The sequence below is a fragment of the Macrobrachium rosenbergii genome, chromosome 29, assembly GCF_040412425.1.
Source record: "Macrobrachium rosenbergii isolate ZJJX-2024 chromosome 29, ASM4041242v1, whole genome shotgun sequence".
Classification (NCBI taxonomy): domain Eukaryota; kingdom Metazoa; phylum Arthropoda; class Malacostraca; order Decapoda; family Palaemonidae; genus Macrobrachium; species Macrobrachium rosenbergii.
In genome coordinates, this window is record NC_089769.1 from 7,705,016 (window position 1) to 7,729,265 (window position 24,250).

Genomic DNA, 24,250 nt, shown 5'->3' on the forward strand with positions numbered 1-24,250 from the left:
GACTGTCACTTGGTGTCTGATCCAATGGCTCATTTAAGCCTGCTGTTACCTTATGGACACAGCACATTGGGCTATCCTTGATGTAAGACACACTTAGAACCCAGTTTATGAAGTTTCTGCTCTTTTTCTTTTATGGTGCAAATTTCTTGACCAGATGACCTCCTGCCCTGACCAGTGACCCTGTCATTAAAGAAGTGATTTAGAAAACTTGGGTAAAGCAGCTGTTACTGAAGAGTCACAGCCCCCTTTCTTTGCCATTGAGAATTCTGTGAAGACCGGTAAACTCTGCTGGAACTTGAAGTATGCAGCTGTGTGGTATCAAAACACAAAAACCTCAGAATGTAGTAAAGCACAGTATAAACATGGTGAAAAACTATTTTAACACATTTTTTCAGCAAAGTTTCAATCTTGCAATATATTAAAAGTAAAACTATTATAAAATTGAAGTGTTTGCTAAAAAATTTAGTAATGTATTCAAGCTTTAAAGAAAACAAGGGTAGTAATGCAAATGTTGGTGAAAGAAAAGTATATGTAACATAAAAAAAAAAGCAGATTTAACACAAGCAGTTGTTCCTACTCAGGAGGAGAAGCACTAGTTGGCAGTGAAACACTGATTGGCATTGAACATAAAAATATTTTTAAATTACTTTTACTAATTTGTAAAGAAATCATGTCATATATTACTAATTTATTATAAAATTTACTCTGAGCAAAGATCTTAAAGGCACATAAAGAGGAAAGAAAATGATGTTGGAAAAGTGTCATAAAAAAAAGGCCAAAAAAAAAGGGGTAAAACTAACTGTGAAAGGAGAGGTTACCCACTGGAATTGGATGTCTGAGGTACCATGCTTCCAATCAGCCATTGGAGATAATCTTTTAACTGTTATGTCTATGACTCACAAATGAGGTATGATTAATGGTGTTTGTACAAGACACAGCTTAAGAGGACTAATGTCAAAAGGTAGAGTCTATTAGAGCTGCAGTATTTCAAAAACCTTTGGGTATTCATAAAACTATGTTTCCCCTTCAAGCCAGTTGCAGTCATCTTCCTAGGAAACTGTCGAAAATCATACTGTCTCTTTACAAGTTGAATTTTACTTAGATGCAGGTTCATTGTATTTTTTCTGAAGTTTGTAAATGAAGCTTATTTTTTTCCAGATATCACTAAATTGTATTTATTTCAGATATTGTTTCTCCTTCTTTTAATATACGTCAGTTATAATTTTCATCGTTTATGTTAATACTTTTGTAGATGACATCAGGAGACAGTCAATTTGTATCGTATTGCTTGCACTAACACTGGACTTGAAACTTGAGCAGAGTTAGCATGTGTATTCAGCATTATGCAGATGACCACAGGCAAATTCATTTTTAATTTCAAAAGGTTTATTATTTAAATTAGAAGCTGATTCTCTTACCAGGCTTACAGTTGCAGAATAAGAATATGTAGATTAAGAAACTGGAAGAACTAAGAAAAAAAATCAGGACAAGAGAATGATTTTTTCAAGGAAATTCGTCCAGGTACAAGTATATTAGGGGATACAAAGGCAAGTGGCAAGAGATTACAAAGGTAGCAAGGAAGTGAGGCTATCATGGACTTGAGTACCTAAGTATTGAATTGTAAACAGGATAGTTTGTAGCACAGTAAATTGTGATAATCCATGGTTCTAGTGATTTCAGCAATCCAGCGTCTCATCATATAAACAAACTCTCGGTGGTATTTCTTATGTTCTGATTGTATGTAAATTTGGCTCTTATTCTGTGAAAAGAGACAAATGTGATGCCTTACACCCCTTCTTGGTGGTAAAAAGTAATGTTTAGTCTTTATTTTGACAACATATTGAATGTGCTCATGATATTAAACTATTATTTTTGAGCATACTTTATCGCTCTTGCTCTGAAGCTATATACATTTTGGAGACAGCAGTATGGAAAATTGTTGAGATAATATGTTATAAACCACAGCACTTTATAAGAATTAAGATTCAAAGCTTATATTTTCAGTTAAAATTCAGGTATAAAACAAACATTTTAAGCAGCATCAGTGCAGTCCTTTCTTGTTTGTATGTACAGTATTAATAAGCTTGCAATGTTTCATTAATATAGAGTATGTATTACCTTTTTATATTTAAGAATAGCATTGTTCAACTTAATTTTTGTGAAGCCCATTTGCATAAAGCTGAATACCATCACAGTATGGTATTTTGCAAGTGAACATAAATGCTCTTCCATGCTAACAAAAAACAAAACAAAAAATTTAAAAATTTAATCGATTAACATGTAAAAAACTTGTCTGTCTGATATTCATTGGATCTTATTCAGTAGGGGGTATGCTACTGAGGCATCAAAATTCACCAAAACGTTTAGTGTAATGTCTAGATTTTATTTGTGTCCTTCTTTATGGGTCTTTCTTGATGTGGTTCAAGCAAGCATGTTTTTGGGTGTCTTCCACTATCCTGCAGATAGCAAACAGCCAATATATGTGACAGAATTAAGGTTGTTCAAATCTGTGATTGTGTAACATCACAGCTTTCTTTGACAGTACTAAAAGATGCCAGAAACAAACTTCTGTGACACTACATGTACCCAAGAAATTAAAAAAAAAAAAAATTTAAGGGCTGTAACATAATCCTGTGAGATCCAGAGGTGGAATGGGGGTTACCCCAAAATTCAGCTGTGGTAATTCACACACTGACCACTTATGGCCGTCGTAATAGTATTGTTCTTGTTTCACATGCTGTAAATATAATTTTCATGGTAAAATTTTGTGTATGATGTAATTTTGAAGCTGAGCACATGTTAAAATCAAAAATAAAAAGAAGTCAGAATAAGTTAAAAGTAGACTGCAATATATTTCCTACAAAGACATCACTGGCAGTCCTCAGAATCAGGCTGACTGGAATACCATAATCAGGATCTCAAAGGGATTGCATTTAATTCTGTATGCTTGTGACATTTATTTTTTACTGAAAATATGTGCTTAAATTTTTTTCTTCCTCATCTTTTTTTAGTCATATATATTCAGTACAATTTCCATTGTATTTGAGGCTTCCAGCAGGTTTTTATATGGTTACTTTTATAATACAAAAATATCAGTCAAAATCATGATCTTTTTGATAAGCTACTTTTCTGACGAAACAATATTTCAAGTGGTGTTTCTGTGGATTAAAGTGAACTTACAAGCTGTAGCATACATAATCTGTGTACTCATAAACTCAATATGTTTGTTGATATTTATTTCACACAATATAATACTTGTGAATTTTGTACACTCACTCATTTGCTGTGTGGATAGGTTTTTTGTACACTCACTCTTTGCTGTGTATACACTGTACACTGTATGTATGTGTGTAATTGGGTTGTGTCCTCCATATATTTACTTCATGTGTAATTCTTGTAAACGGAAACGGAATGGGCAAGTTATTGTAACTAATTTGGAATTGGGTATGATAACGATGTCCAGTTCATTTTATTAATCATTGGAGAAGTATTGCACATTCAAGGTTTTAACCCATCACATCACGTGTAGTTTCTTTCAGTGTAATTCAGTTAACCCTGGCCATTTGCAGGGGATCAGTTCCAGGCTTGCAACAAGTCTGCAAAATCTATTAATACCCTGGCACTGTCTTTCCCATGCTTCAAAAATGCAGTAATAGTTTTCTGCATGTATGATGCAATGTATGGCACACCAAGTTATGTATTAACATTTCACCATTGGCCTTAATTATGGTTTTTTTTTTTCCAAGCTTTCTTTCTATTTGACAGCCTTGAGAATTGGAGAATTGTAAGAATGTGGATTGTCACATTGTGTACTAGACTAAGTATTGGCTGCATCATTGCATGAAGGAATACTAAAGAAACTTTTACCTTCACAAAATTCATCAGGAATGTCTACCTCTCTCTTTACTATCAGGAGAAAAAAATTACAGTCCGGAACTGTAGTGTTTTGTATGGAGAAGAAATATAGAAGGATGAGGGTGATTGTAACTAAATTACTGTAATTCTCTCTCTCTCTCTCTCTCTCTCTCTCTCTCTCTCTCTCTCTCTCTCTCTCTCTCTCTCTCTCTCTCTCTCTCTCTCTCTCTCTTTCCTACTAATAAACAGTACTGTAATAATACTGTATATGATATGCTCACTTATAACATTGGCATGTCTCATGAAATTTGATAAAACCTTAACATTCAAGAGTTATTGATTACCTTTAAATGAATTGGAAGATATTCATTGCCAAGTACAGTAAGCGAACTTGAGAATGGTGACTCTACGAATGGTAGTGGGTTGACTACAGTTAAAAAAATTTTTTTTTTTTTGTCTCTATGCTTATACCAAAAAAGGTACTAAAGTAGATGAACATATTTTAATGTGAAATTTAAAATCAGTGCAGAATCTTATATACTTTACTTTGTTGTCAGTTTAGGATGAATTTGATAAGAATATGCTAAGTTATTGATTACTGACTAATGGTTTGGTAAAGTGAAACCTTTAGAAAACAAAAACACCTTTAAATCGAAATCTAAGTCTTTGCAAAAAAAAAAAAATAAACTTGAAAGTGTCTGATTAGGATTACGTATACTGTGATGTACCAGTTTTTGAAAGTTTACAATTTTGAAACTTGTATTAAAATGCTTTAGTTTATTAAGTATTTTTGAAAGATGAACTTAGACTGTTTTTGCTTGCGTAAATGCATTAGTGGTTGCTATTTTTATTAATAACATTTTATAATTGACAGATGGAGGATAAGACCAATATTTTGCTCCTTGTTGCTGGCATGCGAAAAGAGGTACAGGGGCTTCTGTCAGAGGTAAGTAAGGAGATTATTACACATTATATAATTCTTAGCATTATTTGATGCATTGATACCTTAATAATATCAGAAAACAGTTCAGTCAAGGCCTGGAAGGGGGCCACTGGTAACTAATAGTAAATTTATTTAATCACATGTAGGTTCTTAGTACGTTTGGCAATGAACTTTGTTTGTTTCCAAATGATTTAGGGGTTAGGGTTAAGTTCAATTTTTCCTTTTGTTTTTTTATCACTTACAAAGACATTTTGGTAGAAAATTCATTTTACTGTCTATATCTTGTCATTTATCTCTTTTGAGTGCATTTTTCAGTCATGATATTACAAAAATATTCTGCATTTTCAGGGTATGTCATTAGTTTGGGAGTCATATAAGTTGGACCCCTATGTTCAACGTCTTGCAGAGTGCATCTTCAACTTCCAAGAAAAGGTTAGCAAAACTCAGAAAATTATTGATTTTTTAATTTGATGAATTTCATTTTTACATGACTTCAGATTGTCCCTTTTTTTTATTCTACAAAATGCAGCTTGGCTTTAACTTGTGAGTTTTACATGTTAAAAGATCATAAGATACTCTGTCGCCTTGTTGTATTGTAATTCCCTCAATTACACCTGTCTCTTGAACCAAACCACAATTTTTACAGTAATTTTTGATATTTTGGTTATGTAAGGAAGGGGAATTAATAATAGGCTTAATCCTCCTACATTATTTGCTTGTAGGACTAGCATGATTCTACTAATTCCTCTGGGCAGAGCCATAATATTTCAAGTATTTTGTGTTATGGAAGAAAAGATGTAAATTTACAATAATTATTAGAGGTTTTAGGTAAACTGTATACAGTGTTAGAAAGTAAAGTACTGTGTTTATTAACATTCTTATTCAAAAATTAGGTTGATGATCTCCTAGTCCTGGAGGAACAGCTTGATGTTGATGTCAGGTCACTGGATGTTTGTCAGTACTCACATTCGACGTTTGCCGAGATTCTCAACAAAATCCAGAAAGCAGTAGATGACTTGTCTTTGCATCAGTACTCCAACCTTCACATTTGGGTTCAGCGTCTAGATGAACAAGTAGGTCGAGTTTAAGAAGAAAATGGGAAGTTTTTCAAATGAATATAATAAGGGCAATGACAGCTTGTGCCAACAAACTTGAAATCTTGAATCCTGAAAGTTGTAAGTGACGGTGTTAGAGGATTTTGGAATTTCAAATTTTTTGCTAAGCTTTTCATGAAAATATCTCCAAATTTACCAAAATTTGGTAATGAAGCTGTGATTTCTGTGTAGTAACATTAAATTTATAATCAGATCTTACAGTAAAGTAGTGCAGGCTAACCAGATAACTCACAAACTACAAATTCTGGAAGGATATGCAAGATAACTCTTCATTTATTGTTTGATTAAGCTTTCTTTGTTGAGGGCTCATAAGAGGAGGGTCAGTGGATTAGTAGAAAAAGGAGTTTGTCCATCATTTAGGAGCAACTGATGCCCTTACAAAAGGGAGTCGTATACTAAAGAGGTGAGAAGTTGAAAGGTTCCCATCGGATGGAGAATAGTCCTCAAAAGAGACTAGTAAAAGATCTAAAACCAAGTACTGAAAGAGTGAACATTTTGTTCTTCTTCATAGAAGGGCAACCTGAACTTGAAAACTATAAGGAGGGAATTTCAGGTGATACCAGTAAAGTAAAAGATATACATGAAAGTTATTCCAGAAAGGGATTTATGCATTTGTAACTGCAAATTGTTTTACTATTTCTGGAGCAGAGTAGTGAAGAGATTGAAGGACTACCAGTACATAAAGGTAAACAGTTAGTACACAGCAAAACCTTATTATGCATTTATAAAGCCATTACTATTTATGCTGTACTGTAGAGACATGGGCACACAAAATGGCCCAGTCGAAAAATGCAAAGAATGCAGAACAACAATTACAGTCAAACATCATTTGGTCTGTTTTTTACCAACATCAAACAAGTTTGGGAAATAAATCCTCAACATTTTTAGTTTATCTAAACATTTAATTTTTTGAGTTATGCAGTAAACAAGATTCAGATTTTGAATTTCTAAGCTGCCGTAGGTTAGGGAACCATAGCTATGTAATTGGTAAGTATATATAAAACTTTATTTTATCATAAAAATGTCATTTTTTTGAGTTATATAGTAAACAAGATTCAGTGTATTTTAGAAAAATCTTCTGGAAAGCTTTATGAAATTTAAGACTTGACTGAGTGGTTTATTCAAGTAAGCTCTCTTTTCATAAAAGTAAAGAAACGTTAGGTATGTAATTGCTTGGTAAGTATATATGAAACTTCATTTTGATAGTATGAAAATTATTTATATTAACGGTAATTATCTTTTTCACAATAGGTGGAGAAGAAGCTGGCTGGCCGTCTCCAGGCTGGTATCCAAGCATGGACTGCAGCACTTCAGGGACAGAGGCAGAAAGACGAAGATGTTGACATCCCAATGGACACAGACACTCCTGATAAACCAACTCACAAACCTGGAGGGGAGCCCAAGGTACTTTATATATAAATTCTAAAGATGTTTTAGTTATATAATGAAATTATCCGTAGTCAGTGTAAAGCTCAGTGAAAAAGGGTATGCCTGGTGTGCCAATAGATGGGTATCCATATGTAGGCTAAACCTGGATGATGAGGAAACGTCTTATTAAAAAATATATGATCACTCAGGTTATTGAAATTATGAAGGTTAACTCCTGTATTAGAAAATAGTAATCTGGTATGTGTGAAGTATTTGATATGTATGTAATTGCAGTAGTAATATTTGAAGTACCTGTAATATGTAATATTTTCTTTTTTAATTCTTAGAGCATATTCAGAATTTGTTATTAGTGGATTTTGGCATTAATTTTTAGTGTGGACGTGCCTGAAGAAAATAGTTTGCCTTGATTGTATGTTAGTTTTAGAAGTTAATCATTATTATTTTATTTTTATTTTCTGCATTAGTAAAATGGTATGGGCATTACAGAAGGGAAGCTGAATAGTTATATAACACTTATTGAGGGGAGATGAAGATGACATACAAAGTGAATAGACATAAAATGCTGTGTATTCATTGATATAATGAAAATAGAGCAGTTTGAAAGAAGAATGCTCTGAGTGTTCCAAAAGTGTAGAATTAGTATGGCTTTTATTACATTTGGTCATCATTACTAACTTCATCAGTTTGCATGAAAGCTAAACAGTGGAGATTGTTAAAATTCTTTGACAAGTTTATCGACCTTGACGCATGTTTATAGGATATTATGTGAGGAAGTGAATAAAATTTTTTTGTTTTTGCCTGTGTAGGATAAAAAAGGATAATGTTAAAGAGAGTTTATAATTCAGCAATTAGAGAAAGAGAGAGTGTGTTTGTGTGCTTGTGTGTGTAGGGATTTGTGTGTATGCAGGGTTGAAATAACACATGTTAAGTATTCATTAAAGAAGAAAGTGTTTAAAGTTAAAGTGTACATTATTCATTATGTTGTTGAAGAGTCAAGAGAAGCATAGAAGTTTATTTGCAAGCTGTGGAAAATTTTTTTTCAGCAGTGGTTTGAGCATAATGTGTTTGGTTACTGCTCACCTCTTTATATATAGTCTCCTTACTCATAAGGAGAAGGAGACTTTTACTCAGTTATATAAATCTCTAAACAGCTTGTAATGATTATAGCATTTTCTAACACTGTAACTTAATCTAGCAATTTCCTTCCTCAGATCAACCAAGTAGTGCAGGAGGTCCGCATTACCAATCAGACGATGTACATGCATCCCAACATGGAAGAGGCTCGTTATCAGATCATGCAGCAATTCTTCAGTTGGCAAGCCATTGTAACCAGTCAGATTCGTATTCAGAGTACCAGGTATCAGGTATGGATACGTATTTTTTAGGACAGTTTTCAGGGCTAAATTTCTGACTAGCTGAGTCATGCAGTTTGCCAACATGCAGTAGCAACAGTTCTGACTGGTCTACCTAAATGGCAACACTACTACCTGAGCGGACTGAATGGGATTCTCTCTCTTGTTCGAGATATCGCTCTGCTCTCTGAATGCATGCGAGAATAAAATTCTGAGCGAGATTTACGAGTTCCTAGTCACAGATTTAGGAACAACAAACACTAAAATGAATACTTGCTCTGCATAACCTCAGCCCAACTTTATTCCCTTAGAGTTCAAATTATTTACACTAAGGATTTGTCTCAATCCCACAACTCACAGCTTACCAGTGTGCAATGATTTGGAAGCTAGTTTGCTGGACGTTGCACAAATTACTAGAGGGTTGCAAGAGATGTACTGGCTGTTGGTTGTCACTTTTACGAGTGTTGGTTGATCTTGAAGTTCTTACCTTGGCAATGACACATCTGACTGGAGACCAACATGTCCGTAAAAAGAATGGGGTTAAGAAAAGGTTAAGAAGAATGATATTGCAAGTAAGGGAAGGACTCAGGAGAGAAATCCCCAGTCTAAATTAATTAAATGTATTTACATTGCTCAGAAGAATCAGTTACAAGGAAGCCGTATACATTGGGCCCTTGGCACCTTTCAAGCTAAATTATACAAGTGTTAAAAGAAATAGAGTGCCATACTAGTAATGAAATCTGATAAATAACGTTTCATGAAATGCTTGCTTGATGGACGTAGGGCCACAGTGGAGGCAGATGGTTCTACAGCAGTACACACACCCTTTCTGCAAATGCAGGCAGTCTCCAGTTTAAGACGGGGGTTCCATTCCTATGCTACGAAAGCCGAAAATCGTCATAAGCCGAAAAATTGTCGAAAATCATCAAAATCCTAAGAAAACCTTACTTTTAATGCTTTGGGTGTATCGAAAATGATGTAAACTGCATTTTTGTTGAGTTTTTCATTAAAAAAAAACTCCAAATTTTTATTATTCTGCCGTTTTGCAGCCATATTTCTTCCGTTGGATCGGCATCATAACCCCGGAACATGCATTGTAAACCAGGAAATAATTTCTGATGAATATATTTGAAAAGCGTTGTAACCCAGGGGCTGCCTGTATAGAGAAAGGAACGCGATAACAGGGTAAGCCAAAGCACAGACTAATCTTTACAAAGAAAGTGCTGAAGGCTGAAGGAGGTAACATCAAAATATTATCAGGTAAATTACCCTGCCCTTTAACTCTGATAGATGGTTACAGACAGTGATTCAGGGTCTAAGCACAGTGCAAGGGGAAAAGGAAACAGTATTAGATAAGAGTACAAGATAAATTACCGAACACTCCCCCCTACCACACAGGACCTTAATTCCTTGAGCAAAGGTCCGTGGATGCAGAGTCAATGGATTCTTAGGCGAGTGGAACTTCTACACTTGGCACTTAGGGTGGCACTTGGATGGGTAGGCTGTCGGCCATATAAAGGGCGAGCAAATGTTCAAGTGACGGAGTATCGCACAGCGGCATGTTACTGGGCCATTGTCCTGTCCTTGTTGACGCCTGGCCAGCCTTATATGATCTCTTTTCTGCTGGTGTGTGCTGCCATGGGCAGTTCAGATGTGCCGGTCTTCAAGCACGATTCCCATTAATCTCCGCTGCTGGCATTTCATGTGTCAGCCCGGGAAACAAGGGTTTGCCTGGAAAGAGGAGTCTTCTGCTAGGAGAGTCATAAAAGCAGATTAAGATAGGCGATTTTGGAGAGGCTTAAGTGAATTAGGGTACAGAGACCCTGACAAATCAGTTGTCAAACTTTAATATAAAAAAGGGAGCAGCTGAGGGTCTCATCTCCTTTGCTTTTGGTGGGGGGCCTCATAACAAGGAAGCATGAGTAGTGAAACTTGTAAATATATATATATATATTGTATATTTTTTTCACCAAGAACGCTGCATCACATTTTGAGGCTCAAAGAGCCGCTCCAACAGGATTTGTTCCGAATGAAATCCGAACATACACAAAAAGTGACAGTCAGAAAGGGTCATTGCAAAGAACCTTTAAAATTGTCTGGTGTGATGTGCAAGGTGCACTCTGAAGTTGTACTTTTTATGGGCATAAAGACAACAGAGTTTTTGTAACAAGTTTAGTCAAATTGTCACCACCATGAAACAGTTCAAGTTAGTCAAATTGTCACCACCATGAGACAGTTGTAAAGACCAGGAAGTCAGTGTGGCATGAAATTTCACATCAAACTTCAGAAGTAATTAGATTTTCTTTAAATGTCAGTAGATGTAGCAAGGCATTTTAAATTTAGTTGGTTAAAGTCATAAAGATGTATAGAAGTTTCATGTGTTTTCAGTTGGAAAATTTCTGTAAGAGGAGTAGTAAGGCTGAAATAGAAATTACTTGTTGGAGACAAATTGTATATTCTTTAATGTCATCATATCTAATATTTTATAGGTTGGATTGGATCGACCAACAACAGAGGTTTACAGGAACTTGCTTGTGAAACTCCCCAATGACCATGAATACCTAAAAGAAGCATATGATGCTGTTGACATGGTGATATTTGAAGTCACAAACTATGTCAAAGAGTGGCTACAGTACCAAGCTCTTTGGGATCTACAACCAGACCACTTGTATGGACAGCTGGGTGAAGATGTTGCCAAGTAAGTTGTTTTAATTTTCCTTTTTCTTTTTTTCCATTATATGAATTGAGTAGTAAAATAAAATCACCACCATTAAAAAACTATCAGAGTTTCTAGAGGATGTAATTCATAGATGTTTCTAGATTACCTCGAGGTAATGAGTTTATTGAAAGCTAGTTGCCGGAACAGTGCATTCTCACATCAGTGTAAGCAAGTACTTAAAGTATTTGTAAAGTACAGACCAAAATATCTTCTGGAAACAACTTGGGTTGATAATCTAGATTTTTTTATTTTGTCATTTTGTAGTAAATGAAAATACATCTTGATGTCATGTGATTGGGATTGCATATATATGTCACTTTTTTGAGATTAAGATCATTTTAGTGTATAGTATGATCAGGTATTTTGTTAGACAATTTCCTTAATTAGGTTAATGATTCTCTTGAAGTATATCACATAGTCTGGGACTCTTATTGTCTTCTTTATCTAAAGTATTTTTATTCAAGAAAATATCCTCATCGTAAACTCGTTTTCAATTAGGTGGATGAAGCTCCTGCAAGATATCAAGCAGTGTAGGACCACGTTCGATACATCCGACACGAGACGCAGCTTCGGCCCAATCGTTGTGGACTACACCAAAGTCCAGAGCAAGGTTTCTCTGAAGTATGACTCATGGCACAAAGATGTTCTTAGCAAGTTTGGCCAGCTTCTTGGGCAGGAAATGACACAGTTCCATGCTCAGGTATAGAAAGTCTTTTGGTAAAAATCTTCCTGTTAGGAAATAAGTTTTATTTTGAAATGTCAACCCTTAATCTGCTGATCACTGCAAAGATGAAGCTGCAGTGTTCGTAAATTATTATTAAGTACTGAATTTTTGTTAGCACGTCAAAAATATAGGTGGTAGTCGTTGGTCACTGCTTTGGCTGACTTTTACTCTAGAATGTGCTTATACAAGACACCTTGTTGAATTATAATATTTAATTTAGGTTTCAAATCAGTTAAGTGTTACTTTTGCATCCAAGTATCAAGACAACAATTGTAAAACATTATGAAACCTTATCCCACTAGACAATTTTTGGGCTATGGCAGTTGCTGTGTGTGCCCTTGATTTTGGTAGGATAAGTCATTAAATAGTCTAATATAATTCTGATCATATTTTTTTTTTTCTGAAATGGAAAAAGCATTTTTTCTTTTATGGAACTTTATAGTTGAAATTTAATTGTATTGTTTACTTTTGTAGGTGTCTAAGAGCCGCAGTGAACTAGAACAGCAGAGTATTGATGCAGCCAGCACCTCTGATGCAGTCACGCTAATTACTTATGTACAGTCACTCAAGAGGAAGATGAAGTCTTGGGAGAAACACGTAGAAATGTACAAAGAAGGTCAGAGAATACTTGAACGCCAAAGATTCCAGTTCCCCAATCAGTGGTTGCATGTAGATAACATAGAAGGGGAATGGGGAGCCTTCAATGAGATCATCCGTCGAAAGGACTCCAGCATCCAGACTCAGGTGGCTTCTTTGCAGTTGAAGATTGTTGCAGAGGACAAGGCAGTTGAATCGCGTACAAATGACTTCCTTCAAGACTGGGAGAGAGGAAAGCCAGTGGAAGGCCATGTGCGTCCAGATGAAGCCTTGCAGAGACTACAGCTCTATGAGAGTAAGTTCACTCGACTAAAGGATGATCGTGACAATGTGGCTAAAGCTAAAGAAGCCCTTGAACTACAGGAACCTGGAGCACTCAACACTTCAGAGGACAGGATGACAGTTGCTTTTGAAGAACTGCAGGATCTGAAGGGAGTCTGGGCTGAACTTGCAAAGATCTGGGAGCAGATAGATGAATTGAAAGAGAAGCCATGGCTCTCAGTACAGCCAAGAAAGCTGCGTGCTCACCTGGACCAACTGCTGACTCAGTTGAAGGACTTGCCAGCTCGATTGCGGCAGTACTCGAGCTATGAGTACGTGAAGAGGCTGCTCCAGGGCTACACCAAAGTCAACATGACCATTGTGGAACTGAAGAGCGATGCCCTTAAGGAACGTCATTGGAAGACCCTGATGAGACAGCTTCATGTCAATTGGATCCTGAATGACTTGACACTGGGTCAGGTATGGGATGTTGATCTACAGAAGAATGAAGCCCTCATCAAGAATGTCATCATCACAGCTCAGGGAGAAATGGCGCTTGAGGAGTTCTTGAAACAAGTTCGCGAATCTTGGCAGAACTATGAGTTGGACCTGATCAACTATCAGAACAAGTGCAAGTTGATCCGTGGATGGGACGATCTCTTCAACAAGGTGAAAGAGCACATCAATTCAGTGGCTGCAATGAAGCTCTCTCCATACTACAGAGAGTTTGAGGAGGAAGCATTAACTTGGGAAGAGAAGCTGAACAGAATCAATTCTCTGTTTGATGTCTGGATTGATGTCCAACGCCGCTGGGTCTACTTGGAGGGTATCTTCTCTGGATCATCTGACATCAAGGCACTATTGCCTGTGGAAACCTCACGCTTCGGAAGCATCAGGTGGGATTATTACAGTATTGGGTACAAGAATGTATTTTCATGTGTGCAATAAATGAGTTTATAGGTATCTCATTTGGGTCCCATCAATGTAGATGACTACTTTTGTTAATAATAGATTAATTTTTCTGTGGTATTGATAAGTGGTTTTCTCAGTACTTTACTGTATTTTAATTTGTAATAATGTATATGTATGACATTACCAGGATCCTTAAGATATAGCAAAACCTAATTTAAATAGATAATTAGCATTTTTTTGGCATAGAGTTGATCTGATATAAGATCTGCACAGGTTGATACCACAGCGTAAAATTTTACAGTATGCTTTTAGGGTTTAGGAAGCACTGTTAAAATTTAATGCTGATTTATTTACTAGAGTGTTCAGGGTTACTCTTTTATAGATAATAATTTTTTAAACTTTTTAAATATGTATATTCATTTGAAAGATTGAAACTTAATTTTTTTTTTTTTTAATTACAGCACAGAGTTCTTGACCTTGATGAAGAAAGTCAGTAAATCTCCCATGGTAATGGATGTTCTTAACATCCAAGGTGTGCAGCGGTCCTTAGAGCGTCTGGCTGATCTCTTAGGCAAGATCCAGAAGGCCCTTGGCGAGTACTTGGAACGAGAGAGATCTTCCTTCCCTAGGTAATGCAACTTGGAATTGATATTTTCACTGAGGAACAGGGTTCTTAGTGGGTTTCCTTTTTCAGACATAAAGTTCAGTCCCAGTTATTTTAGACTCTAAGACTGAAGCTGTTCTGAAAATCAAAATGATTAACCATATGGCCTGTCCTCTCAGTTCCTTACATATCCTTGAACCACAGTCTATCTATGTTGTTAAAATATTGTCATCAGTGGAAAATCAGAAGTGAATAAGCAATCTTATTGAGCTGCCTTGTAATAGTAATAATAAACAGGGTTTGCAAATACTGGACATCTTAGTGTAGGATGTAATTTTGAAAATTTGAATGTTGTCTGACAGCCTGAAACATGTGGGCCTTAACTATGGAAGGATTGTTGATCTTGACAGACATCTCTTGTTTTAAAAGATAACATTGGTAGACATGAAATATATCAGAATTTAAACTTGCCTCAGTAAGATTATCATATTCCCTCAGTAAGATGATCATATTTAAAGAGGTAAACAGAATTAGAGTACAAATAGCAATACTGCATTAAGTAGACAATTCATGGCAGTTACATGAAAACATAATGATCCCAATTGTATCAAACATTGTATAGAATGTGTATACAGACCTGGACATTATGCCAGGCAGTGGGTTGAAAGCCTTTTAGGAACATTCACCCTTTTTGCTGCTTGCAGTCAAAACACTAACCATTTTTAACTAGAATAGAATGAAACCAGAATAAAGCAAATGTAGTGGCAATAATGGACAATCAGATACGTTGAATATGATCTATATATTTGTTTTTCCATCAGAATGACTACTTTCATTACCCAGCTAGTATAATATCAAGGTTGCCAGCAGGAATGCTAAAGTAAATAATACGCAGACAACAACTCAAGGTTTCCCTCAATTGATTCATCTTATAAGTAATAAATTTTGTCACTAACGACGGAACTAAATAAATAAAACTAGAGTATTTGCCTCATTGAGATGTCTGAAAGTAAAAGTTACAAATTTCAAAGTAAATACTATATACGCATATACATGACAAAAACATGAAATTCTTACTGTGAAAAATAGCTAGGTAGTTGAACCAGACCACCATGTTGAAATATATAAGACTGGCTATTGTGATATGCAGGCTTTATAATTGATAGGTAGTTTAACTAGATTTATTGTATTTCCTAGGAGCATTTGTGTACCCATGCTGTCAGAAATAAAGTTAATATAAGGGACAATCAAGACCGCAAGCCCAGGCCATATGGTTACTATGCACTGTTTTGATGCACAGTCCAAGGAATTTGCATGCAACATACAGTACTTAAATAAGGGCTAGTGGAGAAAAGTGCTGGGCCATGACAGGTCTAAATGTAGAATTTATTACCTATTGAATGTTGTTGTTACACACAAAAAGTACATGGGTACAGTTGCATTTATGTAGTTATACCGTATAGGGATTAGCAAATTTATTATACCTTTAATGGTAAGACTAAGAATTTTCGGACCATATTATTTTTACGCTCGACATTTCAGGTTCTACTTTGTTGGAGATGAAGATCTGCTGGAGATCATTGGCAATAGTAAGAATATTCCCCGACTGCAGAAACACTTCAAGAAGATGTTCGCCGGTGTCACAGCCATCATTCTGGATGAGAATGACACAGTTGTCACGGGTATTGCATCCCGTGAAGGTGAAGAGGTGAGTTACTTTCGTCTGTAGGTAAGCATTTGTTTGTACCATTCTCTAAAAAGATCATGTAATCCTGCTTAACAAATTAGACCAGTACAGACAGTACATATTCTTGATGAATTTGTGAAAAACATAAGAATTTTGATTTCTATTTACCTTCATATTTGTGACAAAGTATTATTTAAAAAGCATACAGGTGTACCAATGGCATCTGTGACATTATCAGGAGTTGGATTACTGTATTTCTTCACTTTATTTTCACTTTTGAAAGGTGAAACATTCTGTATGCTGCTAAATGCCTTGTTTTGATTTTTTTTTTTTTTTTTATAAAAGTTGAATTTGGGAAACATTGTTAAGGGCATATGTTTGAATTTTTTTCTAGTTATTGAGAAATTTGTTACTAGAACCTTGTTCAGAACTGCAAAGGTATGTTTATATAAATGCACATAACAAGAAGTATCAATAGAAATGAGCGTGTCTTTTGTGGAAAAAAAAAATTTTGTGTGATGTCTTACACTTGTAGCCCATTAAAATGTTGAGCATTGCTTTTTCTTTGAACTTCAGGTGCGCTTCAACAAAGTTGTCTCTACAGTTGATTATCCCAAGATCAATGAGTGGCTCTCTCAGGTGGAATATGAGATGCGAATGACCCTGGCACAGAATCTTGCAGCAGCTGTTGCAGACATCAAGCAGTTCAAGCATGGCCCCATAGATACCCCAAGTTACCTTCAGTGGTGTGATAAATACCAAGCACAGTTGGTGGTCCTGGCTGCTCAGATCTCATGGAGTGAAGAGGTATGTCACAAAATCGTAATTTTATCATTGTTGGAAAGGAAGGTTTCAGTTAATTCTTCATAGATTTTTCATGTAATACTTCTAAACATTGAAATTCATTTGTCATGCCTAAATACTTCAGCTCTTGAATTTGTAAATCTTCTGCTGTTTACTGGACTTTTCAGGTTTGATGAATACGAGAAAAATAAGGGCATTTTCTGTGGGAGATGATTATATTAATGATATTCCCTTTAAGATGGTTCACTAAAAGCAGTACTGAAAAGTTACTTTTTTTTTTTTTTTTTTTTTTTTTTTTTTTTTCTCCATAAAAGGTTGAAGCTGGACTGTCAGCTGCTAGCAATGGTGACGTGGGACCTCTTCAGCAAACCCTGTTACAAGTGGAAGCTACATTGAACATCCTGGCAGATTCAGTTTTGCAAGAGCAGCCTCCTCTCCGACGTAAGAAGTTGGAACACTTGGTAAGTGTGGATAAAGGTGATTTGAAAAGGACATGTTTTGATCTCTTAACATTTTAACCTTGCTTACCTATGCTAAGTGTACAGTACTGTTTATAAAAGGTTAAGTTTCTTACTGAAATAAGTCCAAACGTGATTTCTTTATTGACTGTTAACTATTAATTCTTTTGTTAGGTTTCAATAACTAGTAAATTTTTATAGATGCTTGATACTTTTCACCTTATTGATTTGTTGTAATGAAATAAGCTAAATTGTTGGCTAAATTAGATCCCACTGCAGTTTTGTGTATGGCCATACAGTATTTTAAGTTTTAGAAGTAAAATTTTCAATGATTTTTGTTTATTTTTATAAAGGAATCTATGTTGGTTATAGTATTTGTTTTTCATTCATTTTTATACCCTGGTGTACACCTAGTAATTGGCTTGTCTTTTTGTCTGTCCACTGAGGTTAATGGGTAAAATTTTTAAGAACTATAATTGTGTATGCAGTGTATGATCTTGAAAGGTAAAGATTTCAAATTCCTTAGTATCATATAAGGGGTATAAAGTTTCTAAATTGTATTAAGGTTGATTTAAGGGTTGAGGTCACACATGAGGAGTCAAAGGTCAAATAGGAATTTGCCACTCAGTAGGTTGGAGGGCATATGCTTTTTATAAATATATCTTGTTTTAGCCATATTGATTCTTGCATGCTTTATAAGTTCTTTTCTGAGGTTTATAGCTCTCAGGAAAGTACTCACAAAGCAAGCACAGATCAGCTGTATTTGTAAAAGGCATCCCTTCCATTGTACCTTCAAATGTTGTAAGCTGAGATGAAGCTCACAAGTTCACTACTTATTAATGTTAATTATTATGAGGTAGATTATTGCTTTTGTCATGCAGCTAACAAAGTAAAATAGTTATGATCTGCAGGTTGGCTGCTTACTTGAAAACTTGATTTTATATGCGACAGATTTTTTTTAATTACTTTCCACATATAGTTATAAAATAGTACATTGAGAAATAACCATTAAGTGAAATTTTCTTAGTAACTGTAGATGCATCTTCAGTAAATATCTTGTATTTAAATTCTATACTGAATCATTTTTGTTGTGATGCCTATTTTCTTTTATTAGATCAATGAGTTCGTACACAAGAGGACAGTCACTCGCAACCTGATCAAGAATGGTGTCAACAGCCCCAAGTCCTTCGCATGGCTCCGGCAGATGCGATTCTACTTTGATCCTAAGCAGAGTGATCCTTTGAAGCAGCTCAGCATTCACATGGCAAATGCCAAGTTCAACTATGGCTTTGAGTACCTAGGAGTACAAGACAAACTTGTCCAGACACCTCTCACCGATCGGTGTTATTTGACCATGACACAGGCCCTTGAAGCAAGACTTGGAGGTTCACCCTTCGGTAAGGCATATAGTTTTGTCTCTTGCCTCTTTTTCTATTAAGTCTTACTATAGAATGTATGAAATTACAAAGACATTTGAAAGGTGTACCAAGCTCAAGAGTTATTGGTGTTAATTTGTGCTATGTTCACTGCAAGTTTTTATGAATTCACTCTATGTTCTCCCTTTACTATTATTGGTGTACTTGCTTTATTCAGGTCCTGCTGGTACTGGCAAGACAGAGTCCGTGAAGGCACTTGGTAATCAACTTGGACGGTTTGTCTTGGTGTTCAACTGTGATGAAACCTTTGATTTCCAAGCCATGGGCCGTATCTTTGTAGGTCTTTGTCAGGTAAGCATTGTGCACTTTAACCGTACTTGTTTATGTTTTGCTGTGCCTTTAAAGTCTTTTATTGCAAAATGCATTGAAGTATCAGTAGCATTGGTTTTTCTTAAGGTCTGATGTAAATTTTTTTGTTTCATGATATAGTCTGTGATTTGAATTTATACTTGATAAACAAGCATTGGCAGTTAATATTTTTTTTGTCTTACCCTGTGAAGTGTATTTTGTTTGCTGTTCTTAATTATGTTAATTTTGGAAATGAATGTTCATGAATTTTGTAGGTTGGAGCATGGGGTTGCTTTGATGAATTCAATCGACTTGAAGAAAGAATGTTGTCAGCTGTGTCACAGCAGGTGCAGACCATTCAGGAGGCCCTTAAGGATCAAGCAGGTGCCAAGACAGGTGGACAAGGTAATAGAGTAACTCGTCTCAAGCATGTTTCATTTACACTGCCACATCAGTCATCATTATCGTCATTCACATTTTTATATCAGAATGAAATTTCTTTCTCATGTTTGAAAAATTCTGGGGAATTGTTATAGTCATGTTTGCAATGGTGAAAGAAAAGTGCAAGGGTTTAGTTAAAATCTGGGTTGTTATTGCCCTTATTTTTGTAAGTGTACTAAATATTCTTTTCTTGAAACAGTTGCATTATATTTTGCTGTGAATATCCTTTTCAGTTTTGAGTGTGGAGCTAGTAGGAAAGCAAGTCAAGGTGTCCACGGACATGGCAATCTTCATCACCATGAACCCTGGCTATGCTGGTCGATCCAATCTTCCTGACAACCTGAAGAAACTGTTCCGTTCGTTGGCCATGACTAAACCAGACCGACAGCTCATTGCAGAAGTGATGCTTTTCAGTCAAGGCTTTAGGTCTGCTGAGAAGCTGGCAAGCAAGATTGTACCCTTCTTCAAGTAAGTTACTGGATTTAAAGTATGACTCTATGATTATAAAAGTTGAATGTGTTTAGGTTTAAAGCATTATTTGTTGCAAAGAGAACAACACAGTGAATTGAAATAATATATTTGATGACTACCCAAGCATTAATTGGTCCTTGAGTGTAGTGTAGGCAATGTACTGTACTCTTTTTTTTATTTTCTTTATGGTAATATTTGTTGTTTTCATTTTTATCTTGCTTGTTATGCTGTAGATAATCTTAAAGGTTTTTCTGTTTCACTTTTCACCCTTTACCAATGTAACTGTCCAACTTCTTTAAGTCAACCTTGTTCTATTTTTTATATTCCAGAACAAAACCTTTGAGAGTTCCCTATGAGAGTGTGAAAATATGACTCATTGTTACCATTAAACTAATTCATAATACATATTGGCCTTTTATACTTTGTTGCTGTGTGATAAATCCTGTTTTAGTGTTTAATTATACAAGAATTTAAATTTATGAATGATGATTTGATGTTCTTTTTTGTTTTCAGGCTATGCGATGAGCAGCTGTCTAATCAGTCTCATTATGACTTTGGTCTCCGAGCCTTGAAGTCTGTGCTCATATCAGCAGGTAATGTGAAGAGAGATCGCATTCAGCGTATCAAAGAGGACTTGAAGAGCCGTGACGAAGAGAGCATTGATGAGGGAGCAATTGCTGAAAATCTTCCAGAACAAGAGGCAAGTATTTTCATTGAATAATTAAGTAGTATGTTAAAATTGCTCTTACATTTCTTCTGTTAAATATGCTGTTCAGTTGCATTTCATCAACAGCCCAGTACATTTGTACAATAAATGCTTGGCAACTTTAGGCTTGACTCCTGTCATGCCAAGGTAATTTCATGTGAACAATACATCTGTGATGTAGTGTGTGTCAATAGAAATAAAAATATTGCATTTGTGGGTACATAGGACATGCCAGTTTTTGGGAGCATATTCAGGAAAAATTTGAAGTAAATCTCATTTACCTAGCCTCAGTATTCCTTTCCACAGTAACTTAGCATGGAGCTTCTTACCTATTTATATTCAAATATTAATCTAAAGGAGAAGGAATGGTAACACCCATATATTTAGGCATGTTAGGAGGTCTTCCTGTGACATATGCATATTCCTGAATCACTGTAATGGCCTTTACCTAATGGTGACTAGCACAAGCCCCCTCTCTCTCTCTCTCTCTCTCTCTCTCTCTCTCTCTCTCTCTCTCTCTCTCTCTCTCTCTCTCTCTCTCTCTCTCTCTCTCTCTCTCTCTCTCACAGCATTATTGTTTTTTTCTGGAGTATGGTTTATAAGAAATTTCTCACTACAGTGTAAAAATGCTTTATGTTACATAAACTACTGATTTGTACAAGACTAACATACTCAAACAGTCACAAGAACATTTGTTTAACATGCCTAAAAAATATTCCTTTCCCTCTCTCCTCAAAACAGTAATTACTGGTACAGTCATGTTGTTGAAAGCCATTCAGATATATATTACAACAAAATCATCATTACAACATTAAAGAGCATCATAGTCACTTGTACTTACATAATGCACAAAGAAACTTAACAGACAAATAAGTACCTGTCTATCTGACTAGCTTAAAAATCTTTCTTTTCTTTCTTTTATGCACAGATATACTATGAATAATTTTAGTGGCCTTTTCAGAAAATTGCCATTTAACTAGTGTGTTAAATATATTTTCAGTTATGTTGAACTAAACATATGTTGCTCTAAATGTCTTATTATGATATTGCTGGTAAGTTATTTACTTATTCATTTTTTGTTTCCCTCAGATTCTCATACAGAGTGTCTGCGAGACAATGGTGCCCAAGCTTGTGGCAGAAGATATCCCTCTGCTCTTCTCATTGCTGTCTGATGTGTTCCCTGGCATTGAGTACACTCGTGCCCAGATGACAGGTCTGAAAGAGGAAATCAGGAAGGTTTGTGTCGCATGTATTTTATTCAACTTAATTTTGTTGCAATTCAAGCAAGCAGCTCTTGGCTGTGTAACATTGGTTAGTTTCCACTTTTTATATTTAGATGGGATGTCTTTACAAATATCCTTGTTAAATTGGCATTTGTCTGTTCTAACTTGATTTTAATAGTAGCCATTTCAAAAATTTCTATATTTAATGCAAAATGTTAGTTTTTTTTTTTATCATGGTCTTTGGATTATGAAATTACCAAAGAAATTAAAAGGATAGATATTTTAAAAAGGGTGAAAAGAGAATGTTTTAAGTACATAAAATCATTTCTTGCACTGCATAGAATTTATGAAGAGCACTTATTTGAAGTAATTGAGTAATCACTGTTTTGTGGCAGGTGTGTAAAGAACAATTCCTCGTTTGTGGGGAAGGCGAGGAGCAAGGAGCACACTGGATGGAGAAGGTAAGCCACTCTACCAGAAATCTAGGTCTTTTATGGTCCTTTCTTTATTTTCTCCAGTGTTTGTCACCTAGTGAGTTTCAGTATTGCCTATTTATTTTGTCTGTTTTGTTCCACCCCAAAATTTCTTCTGTTTACATTGTGTTTTGTGAACACACTTTTCAACAATAGCTGTTCTAGCCATTCTGCTTGAATGTTTTTTTTTTTTTTTTTTTTTTTTTTTTTTAGAACAGGTCAGAGAGTTATGTTATACATAAGTTATTTTATTTTTTTTTTTTTCTGTGTTTAGATGCTTTGTGTGAGTTATCTTCACCCTGTTGCTCAAGGTGTCGCTCTTTAACTATCAGGAAAATCAGATTATTTGTCAGACTGTGGAATTAGTCAGTATGGAAATTTTTGTATCCTTATGTGGTTCATTATTTGTCGTTATATTTTGGCTTCCCTTAACTTATGCTTTATTTCTAGACTAGATTTAACAAGGTCCAGACTGTGCTTCCTGTTTGGAGACATGTTGTCCTCTAGACTTTCAAAGTCCACAGTTCATTTTGTTTACAAGAAACACCTGTTAATTGTCTCCACTAAATGTTTATATAGGTTGTTGAACTAGAATCTCATGCCTCATTCCATCACGAGAAATAGAATAGGGTAATTTTTTAAGTAATAATGATTTTATTTTAAATTGGTTGTGATGATAATTATGTTAAGCAGAGCTGATTGTCCATGGAAAAGATTGCATTTAAAGAAAGCATAATTATTGCAGTTAACCAATTAACATTTGTATTAAGGTAGTAGATAAGTTTTGCAAGTTCAGTTTCTATTTAAATAAGCTGTGCTGGAACGTTAGGATTAGATCAGCGTTAAACTCTTTTGGCGTTTGTAGTTCTGTTAAAAATCAATTTCAGATTCATAATTGGGAATAAAATTCCTGGATTCCTCCCACATCTTCAGTAATTACAAGATGTAAAATATATGAAGGGTAGTAAGGTTATTTTACAAAGATGTAAAATATATGAAGGGTAATAAGGTTATTTTTAAAAGAATGCCCCAGGTAAGTGTTACTTTGCCCTACACTTGTTATCCGAATTCTATTTTCTGAAATAAGATTACAAGAACATTATCCAGGTTTGTTTATGGCCAGTTCATGAAGCATGATTTGTTAATGATACATGACTTTTATTTATCTCAGTCATGTCAGGTTTCAGGAAGGTGATGGATTATGTGCTTGCTTTGCATCATGCTAGTTTTGTAGTTTTTATCACCTGTTTGTCCATACAAACCCCTTAATCATAAGTAGGCTTGCCCTATGTGAAATGAACCCAGTCACACCCAATTGAAAGATCTTGAAAGAGAAAGCCCAGATGCCTATGCACAAGGTTGTTCTACAATCTGCAAGACAGTGGCCTTTTTCTATTCTCTGTTTGACTTAGTGTAAGTCAGACTTGCTGTTATGCATACCACTGGCTTGCTTTGTGTAACTGAGCTTTGCTCCCTGCTTGTGTCTGACCCCATGACTCCTGATCTCTTTGTTGAGGATTTGGAGGTGTCTTCTGAAGCTGTCCCAATTCAGCCGGCTTCACATTCTTGAGTAAATTCATTTTTACTAGGAGATTATCAAGCAAAATCTGTGAGTGACATTTTTTATGTCTGTAACAGCTACTACCAACCCTTACAGGTCATTTGATGTTGCCCTTTACCAGGAAACATAGGCCAGATTCATCAGTTGGTGTAATAAACAGGCTTCGTGTGAGCTAGAGGCCTCCATTCCCTGATAGCCAACTTCATCACATATTTGAGGAATAGAAGCTTG

The 24,250-nt window shown here is 35.5% G+C and overlaps 1 protein-coding gene across 4 annotated transcripts in view; it reads left to right on the forward strand.

Moving 5' to 3' along the window:
• Dhc64C (dynein heavy chain, cytoplasmic) overlaps positions 1 to 24,250 on the forward strand; it is an 82,823-nt gene that overhangs the window by 28,017 nt on the left and 30,556 nt on the right. For all 4 annotated transcript variants that reach the window (XM_067130922.1, XM_067130923.1, XM_067130919.1 and 1 more), the window contains 19 exons: positions 4,730 to 4,801; positions 5,147 to 5,230; positions 5,692 to 5,871; positions 7,165 to 7,317; positions 8,514 to 8,666; positions 11,144 to 11,352; positions 11,872 to 12,073; positions 12,572 to 13,851; positions 14,329 to 14,496; positions 16,014 to 16,179; positions 16,735 to 16,965; positions 17,277 to 17,423; positions 18,535 to 18,817; positions 19,014 to 19,147; positions 19,420 to 19,549; positions 19,819 to 20,053; positions 20,570 to 20,756; positions 21,852 to 21,998; positions 22,381 to 22,446. In XM_067130922.1, the coding sequence (XP_066987023.1) occupies positions 4,730 to 4,801; positions 5,147 to 5,230; positions 5,692 to 5,871; positions 7,165 to 7,317; positions 8,514 to 8,666; positions 11,144 to 11,352; positions 11,872 to 12,073; positions 12,572 to 13,851; positions 14,329 to 14,496; positions 16,014 to 16,179; positions 16,735 to 16,965; positions 17,277 to 17,423; positions 18,535 to 18,817; positions 19,014 to 19,147; positions 19,420 to 19,549; positions 19,819 to 20,053; positions 20,570 to 20,756; positions 21,852 to 21,998; positions 22,381 to 22,446 (4,227 nt within the window). The remainder of the gene's footprint in view (positions 1 to 4,729; positions 4,802 to 5,146; positions 5,231 to 5,691; positions 5,872 to 7,164; positions 7,318 to 8,513; positions 8,667 to 11,143; positions 11,353 to 11,871; positions 12,074 to 12,571; positions 13,852 to 14,328; positions 14,497 to 16,013; positions 16,180 to 16,734; positions 16,966 to 17,276; positions 17,424 to 18,534; positions 18,818 to 19,013; positions 19,148 to 19,419; positions 19,550 to 19,818; positions 20,054 to 20,569; positions 20,757 to 21,851; positions 21,999 to 22,380; positions 22,447 to 24,250) is intronic.